The sequence below is a fragment of the Amphiura filiformis genome, chromosome 19 (assembly GCF_039555335.1).
Source record: "Amphiura filiformis chromosome 19, Afil_fr2py, whole genome shotgun sequence".
In the NCBI taxonomy this organism is placed as follows: domain Eukaryota; kingdom Metazoa; phylum Echinodermata; class Ophiuroidea; order Amphilepidida; family Amphiuridae; genus Amphiura; species Amphiura filiformis.
The window spans coordinates 38875518-38884169 of NC_092646.1; the positions used below are offsets into that span (position 1 = coordinate 38875518).

Sequence of the window (8652 nt, forward strand, 5' to 3'; positions counted from 1 at the left end):
ATATACCGACGAAAATAAAAATCCATCGACGGGAAGTCTTGTTATGCTCTCACAAACTTAGAAAAAAAATCTGAAAATCCCAAAATTTGTAGACTTCCTGTCTACTGGCAGTAATGGCTACTACCAGTGCTAACATCAATGAATTGTTCAAAACGAATTAATAAATTCGGTATTATAGACTGGTAAAAGGTATTTTACTGAGCAAGTTAGGCTAGCTATTAAGCACAACACTCTGTATTACAACAGGTATTAGCTTCTTTTGATCATATTTTGGCATGTGCAATAACTTTTTATATTTTGGAAGTGCTTCAATTTATGCATTGCTTTTATGTTACGCCATTTTTTATTTGCCTCTAGGCCTCCGTGGCTGCTTGCTTTTGCCCTTATAAGGATCCAATGGAATATAGTATTTTCATGACTTTTGGGGGGCTATCATTGATACTCGTGGAAACTGTGCAGTAGATTTTACATTTTTAGTGTGCAATCTATTGAATGCTTTTCTATGTAATTATGTTTTTGATTGAATAAAATGCAATATTTTTCAAAATTCTGTTTTTTACTCGATTATATTGTACTTTATTAAACCAACATACCCCGCAAAAATCAAGACCCTAGGTGGTGTAGTTTTGTCAAAATCCGAGATTTTGAATAAAACGCACTAACCGTCGTTTTATTATTACAATGGAAATATTAGTCGAACGCATACGCGATGTTCATAACACAGTACGTACATGGCGTGTGGGACGGTGATCGTACCATAACACGACCGAAGGAGTGATACGTATTGGCGACATCGGCACTGGTAGTAAATTCCAATTTTTCTTTGCTTTGCCTTAATTGTTAGGCTCAAAATTAAAAGTGGATATATTTGACAGTAAAAGCTAGCATTTCATGGCAAAGAAATACTTATCTACGCGTATTTTGTTTGAAAATGTTAAAATATGGCTTTAAGAGGAAGTAATATTTGCCTAACTACAAGGCTGCTCCTTTAATATGTTATATAAATATTAATTGACATAATGGTACCGTAAAAGGGGGTAACCATGGTAACTTTGACAGTTTTTTTTTTGCAGATCAATTTGCCAGTTACCTTTGGTTTCCTTTCAAACAAAATAGTTTCCAAAGAATTAATTTCTGATTATAATATATAGTGTTGTTGGACCACGTGTAAAAAGTCAAATGCCAAATAATGTTACTTCTGCATACCAAAGTAACCCTCCTTCTATATACGGTACTTTATCTACTTATTTCATTAAAGTATTTTTAATTCATTGATAAATGGAGTATTTGTTGATCCTATCATCCTCCTTTTATGACATTTTTCAGATATTCACGAAACAAACTTTCCCAAAATATCAGTTGATTCCAATTATTTTGGCGTTTACTAGTTATGCATGATTATTACTGCTCCACAGGCCAGTGTTGCAATTTCGTTTTGGTACACCAGAACGTAATTAAAATTTGACGATATATATTTTTGCTGAACTAATTAATCTGCAAGAATTTTTTCTACATAAACATTATGTAGCCAGAGGTTTCGAGTGGTATAAAAATCTCAACTTTTTTGAGAAAAGTGGGAGGGGGTGAGGTTGTGGATCACGAAATGCCCTTTTAATATACTTTAATATAATCTTTTCAACATCAGCTTTACTTTATATCGCTAGATCTAGATATTAGAGCTACAATCCAGTAAAAAAAGATTGGCACACTTTGACTGTATTTTGGTACATCTCTTCCCCCGCTCCCCCAATTCAATGTCTGATCAAGCCATGTTGTCAACAGGTCCGTGAGACCCTCCAACATTGAAAGATGGGGAGTGGGGAAGGGTGGGATATAGGGGGGAATCTGTACTTCACATATATTGCATGCATGTTTCACTTGCCTCTCCAATTTTGATAGGGCACGCATTTCCATTGTTTAGTGCAAGTGTGCCAACTATTTTTTTGCTGGATTGTAGATATGTGCTCATCAATTGTGTTCTATAGAGCTTCTAACAGTCCAGTCATAACCACGTGTATTTAATGATTGCCCATATTAAACAAAATAATTTTAGGTATTTGCATCATGATCATCATCATCATCGTCGTCATCGTCGTCGTCTTCATCGTGGTCGTCATCGTCGTCGTGGTCATCCTGCTTGGAATCGTCAGTGTGAGTGCCAAAGTTTCTGCATGGAATAAAAAGGTAAACAACAAATCAATTATCAAGCTTGTAAACTTGAATTTATATAATATATAAACACAGTATAGAGAGTGAAAAACACACTCTTCAAAAAACATAGTGCGCTACACACAGGCACAACACCTAGACGTTGATCCACACTTTACAGGTTGTCGCTGACCACTACAACCCCACATCATTCCATAAACCATTTTGGTTGTGGTATTCTTCACTCGCAGAATGAGCGTCATTTTAGGATACTTTTTTATTCAGAAAGGAGGTTTATAATTTTGTTCCTTGTAAGTGATTTTTGTTCTTATTGTGGGTGTAAGAATAATAAGGTCTTTATCCTTTTTTTTATATTTCAAGCATCGGTCACAAAATTAGTTTCGAAGTTAAAAGCTTTCTATACAGAACTTAAGCAAAATTGTACGTTTTCTTTTACACTTTTGTTATTGTAGAAAATATGTGACCTGCTACCACGAAATGAGCGTAAAGTCGCAATTGCAAGTTGGTAGTTTCGAGACGCCCTGCCTACTGCGTTGGTGTTCTTTGTTTTATACGCATACTGCTGGTTTGTGCAGGTGTGCGGCAAACAAAGAACAACAACTCAGCAGCCAGGATGTCTCAAAACTACTTGCGACTTTACGCTCATTTCGTGGTAGCAGGTCACATATGCTTTATTGCTTAGAAACAATGTGTTTAGAAACATAGATAACTACTAAGTAGTAGTTTGAAAATGCTGAACAGCAATAGGCTTTGCTTGTCTTCTTATTGCCCGACCAATTCTTCTAAACAAAACTTGCAGACATAGTCTCGTTTTTACTTTCCTTTTGTTTATAATTTTGGGGAAAATCCTCTAGATAGGTTGTAATTTTTCCGTCACAAAAGAAATCAGAAAACAGACAAATTTATTGAAGAGAGCGCTAATCGACAGACTCCTACTTTTTTAAACGTAAAACAGGTGACATGGGCTTCTTTTTAGACCGAATAGGCAAAAAAATTACTTATCATTAACTTACAAGACATTTTTAATTCCCGCTATGATAGCGTGTAACCCAATTACACTTGGCTTATCTGCAGCAAGAAACAATAGAAATTATATATTATATAAATATTAATATAAACAATACTTTGCTCGTCTTTTTGAACTTTTTTTTTTCAAATTCATACATCTTTGTTTTAACATTTTCCTAACAAGAGAAAGTAATTAGGTGTCAAACAAGAACTTTCTTTAAAAACGATGACGCCAACTTTCTTTAATAACAGATGATGGATGATGAATTATATATTTTGTTTTATGTGTGGACTGTGGAATAATTAACCGGGTGGGATACCGTTAATAATACCCAATGACGTACTGGGAAATACCGTGAAATACTCAAAATACCCAAAAATGGTTCCAGTGTGTAAATACTTCAGTAGTTTGCATCGAACTAACGTAGAATGGTTGACCGGACCAACTCTAGCCAGGGAGGTAGCCAACATAATTTAGGTCTTTATGCAGTAACTATTACCAGCAATTAGTAAATATTTATACTAGGATTTGGGCAGGTGACCTTGTCCTTACAAATCATAACGTTCTTTACGAGAACTTGGCGAGTTGGACACTTCATTTATCATGAATTATGTTTTGCCATAAAATGTTGAGCTTATTGTAACGTTTTATGAATAAATCCAGATGTATTATTTTCTCTTAAAGTTAAAGTATAATGGAGGCTGAAACAAAACTTTCCAAAATAAAAAGAGTAAAGTTTCCGCACTTCTCTGGTTTCCGAAAACAGAACACATTAACCCGAAACTAAATACTTGACTATTTCGTCCCTTCGTGGCCATACAGACTCCAAATACCGTATTTCATGTAGCATATTCGATGCAACATATTCTCGTTATTTAAACTTTTCCCAATCTATTTTCAGTAATATTTAACTTCTAACGAATGTTTGATGACGTAAAATCGATGGTATGTTATGTCTGGTGGAAATATGTTATTGATTTTCATCAAACATTCGTTAGAAGTTAAACATTACTAAAAATAGAACGAAAAATAACGAAGACATGATGCATCGAATATTCTTTACCACTAAAAAGTCTGCAGCGGCCCTTGCCCTCATCAGGCTTTGTCTGTATACCATCAGATTTTTTAATATTGGGTTTTTTTCTTCCATATAATATAGCGGTAAGAGTCTTTTTTGCATACTAGCCTTTAGAGCCCCTAAGCTTTTATTTGTCTCGATATTTGTGTGCAAATACCGCTTGGTCATGGCCCCTCTGACGCACCTTAACCCGACCACTTCATACGCAGATTACGCATACTCCTGTATGTCAAAATGGCATACAGTATAGAGGTTATCCACTTCACTCATGTGTGACTTCTAACAAAAGGCACTGGTTCCCGTAGTATTCCTCATTCAAACTAATTCAATGCACGACCTCGGAGTTACCTGCATGACTTTGGCGGGCTATTTTGAAACAGTCATGGTTGCACATGCAGGTTCTTCTTTAGAATGTCCTAAACAAGGTATAGCAGTCGTTGATAGGACATGCAGCTTATAGAACATGGATAACCTCTATTGTCTATATCTTTCACATTATTCACGTTTATTTATTGGCTCACAAACAGAAAAGTCTTCTTAAATTGTATTAAATACATTACTTACCGTTCGATTTGTCCTGATCAGGCACGTCTGTGTCATCATTTGCATGTCCATGTAAAATGAAAAGAACGATGAAGACAAATATTGTAACTTGAGTCTTCATTTTGACTATTCCATAAAAAAATGTTTTACCAGTTTTGGTTAATCGGTAAAAATAGTTGTCTTGATATCCCATAAACACACATGTAAATCTACAGAAAAAACAAATATAACACAAAATTCAATAGCAATTATCATTTAATCTCTTACAGATGTCGTTTTTTAGCAATATTTTCACACTGTTAGATGGGTTTGACACCTTTGTATATCGTAGAGAAAAAAATTGGGTCAGTTTGAGCACAGTGCTTTGAATGACCTTTTTAATGACATTTCTCTTGAATTAAAAAAATGCTGGCAATGTTAAAACTTTTAGTAAGCAATTCAAGACATATTTAATGAATAAGACTTGGTTGTAATTTCATATACATGCTTCTTTAGAGCAATTAATGTTTTATTTTTATAATTATGCAGTTGTTTGTTTGCTATGTTATGCATAATGCCATGTGTTTTTAGTTCGTAGATTTTCCGGTTCCCAAGATTTCCAATTTTTTCCTCTTTGAAAATGCACGCCTTTTACACTGCACCCATAATTCCTGACAGGAAATTAAACAGGGAATGTAAAAGTGATATTAGTTTCCCAGTAGAAAGGTTGGTTAGGGAGGTAGTGGAAGTTGAATAGCAATATTTTCCATAAAAATGTTCTATCTTCAGCGGGATATATTATTCATATATTGCTGAAAAGAACATCACATTTGAGTTCCTTGGGTCAAGACCTTTAAAAAATGTATTCTTTTGGTGTACCCAGTTTAAAACGCGTGGCCATATAAAACCCATAATTATATTATATTGTTCGGCCATTTCATTGATGCTTAAATTCATAGGCCAATGAGGTAACGTAAACATTATAACTCCACGCGGGGGTCGACTGCTGCAGACGACAAGTTTCAAATTTTGTTTAAAAAATTCAAAAATTTCAGAAATGTAAATTTCCATGACCATATTTGGAATCAGCATGAAAAATGTATTAAAATGAGTACAAACAAGCCTAGTATTGGTTCAGTGGTTCTTAAGATAGCTCCTAGCTCTTGATATTTTGAGAAAATATTTCAAACCTTGGACTTTTTATGTTGAAGTCTATGGCATTAAAAAAATCTAGCTTGTGATAGTTGTTTTAGGGGATGACAACTTCTGGCATCCTTGGCCTTTTAATCGTCTCTTCCATATCATTTTACTGTTCTTTTTTCTTTTTTTCTTTCGTGTATTTTTATATTTTGTTTGTTGTTTGATATTGATTATGTGGAAAATAAAGACTTACAGATGTCAATTTTTTAATAATATTTCCCCCTTTTGATGGTGTTGATGCCTTTGTATATTGTAGGGAAAAAAGGGTCAGCTACTTTGATCACAGTGGTTTGAGGGACCGTCGAGTTTATAATAACGTCACTTGGCGGGAAAAACCTCATATGTACTTTTTGCCCTTGAACATTCATGAAGCAAACAATTCAATATAAAGTATACACCTACAAGGTTTTATCCATTTTCAGCGGCCAAAAGTAAATATGCACTTTTGGCCCTAGAACATGGATGAAGCAACCTCTTCAATTTAAAGTCTACACCTACAAGGCTTTATCCATGTTGAAGGGCAATAAGTACATATGAGGTTATATAGCTTTATCAATAAATTGATAATAATTCAATAAATCATTATTGGAATTATTAATTCATCAACAGATGGGTTATTATTATTTACACAGTGGCTTACCGCGTCCGACCAAGAGTATTGGCAAGTTACCCATACCCTGGCTCATCAGTATACTTCGACTATATTTATAAATACGTATTTATAAATACGCATGTAACCACCTCCGCGCTGCCGTAACAGCTTTTAGACAGTAAGTCTCGAAGTGACCTTCTACATAGCGGGTGGTCTTCCTGTACATTTGAATGCAAAGGCGGTAAACAACGCGAGATTGTGCAGCAAAATTTTCTATTTTGTCTCAAAATTTTGTGATTATATTGTAAACGTTTCCGTCGATAAATATTTTTTCCGTTTTATAATATATTACAAATTCGGAATCCCCTCATATTTAATAATATTGCTATTCAATTAATAGATAAATTTGATGATATTATCTACAGAGTTCCTATCCCTTTCTGTATAGTGGTCAATGCATGAGGATTTGGTCACACTTGCTGGTCTTGGTATGTCGTGCCCATGGGTCACGTGCGTATTTATCCATTGATAATAAGTACATGTACCAACATTATCTAAATGACTTCACTAATCTAAGTGTGCGATTTGCAAAATTAGAATATCATAGGACTCAAGAGCAAAAATCAATATATCGGTGGGTTACACCAAACCCTCTCCCCTTACTCTCTATATAGACGAATCCAATTTCACGCATTCCTACTCCTCAATGGCAGCCATAGCCGCGACGAGGAGTCCAGTGTTTACTCAGAGGCTGTATGTCTCAATTTTGGCCCAGTGAAAATTATTTTTGTCTCACAAAAATTTGTAATGCTGTATTACAATTAGTGAATTTGGGGAATTACTGGGCCAAAATTGGGCCAATTTTGGAAGAAAATATTTCATTTGGCGCACCCAATTTCCAGAGAGAGTAAACACTGACGAGGACCCAGCTATCTCACCTAAAATGTAAGACGATGCGGCCTTGAAGGGTATTATAAAATGCATTCTATCACACGTGTTACACGTAGACAAAAGAATGATGACAGTTTACAACACAAAATAATCTAACATCGAATTTTAAGCGGGTTTATTCCACCCAATTGGGCACTCACAACACCTGTTTGGTGCATGCGGGGAACAAAATATGGCCGACCAAATCCTGACCATTACTTGGCTCGTTGGATTCGTCTATAGGTTTTATCGTCTACCCTAAGGTGGTAGGACAAACAACATTCGCTAATAACATGACTGCAAGACGGTAGTCCCAAGATTAGCTTAAGTCATTCGGTGGCTGCACCACAATATTCCTATTGTGACCGTCTGCACAGGTACACCGTCGCCAAGGTACCTGATTGATACACATACAGTACCAATGCTGCTACTGCACAGGTCCCACCAGCAGTGGTTCTGCACTGGTACTACACTTGTAATCCCCTGTTACTGCGTAGTAAAGGCCAAGTACCTTGGCGACAATGTACCTGTGCCAAGGTACTTGTGCAGGCGAGTCTGTCATTATTGTATAACGCCGTTTCTGATTGGCTATTAGATCTTACATGAAATAAAATAATAATTTACGTAATATTTTTAATTAAATTTACGTGGATAGTCTAAACTATTATGCTAAGGTTCCCCTCCCCGCACAGCACACTAATGGAATTGTTTTACTTCAATATTTTATACCCACCAATGCATACCATAAAAATTAGTGCATGGTACCTGGGTGGAGTAAGGACTTTGTTAGGATTTTACCACTAAGCCGAAAAGTAAATGCACGTAAATGCAAGATTGTTATTAGTTTACATGTCTGGTTTTTATTTTGTGTGTTAAAAAAATGAGACGAGATGTCACAAGAAAATTCTCAAAACAAAATATTTTGATGTTAAAGGCTTAATGTACGATTTCCTTTAAATTTTAAATTTGTCATTATATACTCAAAATGCTGAAATAGTACTATATAGTAATAATTATCGGGAATGGTTTCTGTCCAGTTTGAGCTGAAATAACGAGGTAAACACTGCTTGTTATTTTAGCCGTTTAACACGCAGTTCTATAGGAGGACATAAAGTCACAATTTTTTGAATTATGACTTATGTCGAACTTTGC

General features: G+C 35.3%; 1 protein-coding gene across 1 annotated transcript; it reads right to left on the reverse strand.

Annotated features, from left to right (window-relative positions):
- Positions 1-160: 160 nt before the first annotated feature.
- On the reverse strand, positions 161-5006 carry LOC140141271 (uncharacterized). The gene is made up of 3 exons (XM_072163080.1): positions 4821-5006; positions 3183-3237; positions 161-2167 (listed from the first exon to the last, which is right to left on the reverse strand). The coding sequence occupies exons 1-3, from the start codon at positions 4990-4992 to the stop codon at positions 2050-2052; spliced, it is 345 nt and encodes a 114-aa protein (XP_072019181.1). The 5' UTR covers positions 4993-5006; the 3' UTR covers positions 161-2049.
- Positions 5007-8652: the final 3646 nt, after the last annotated feature.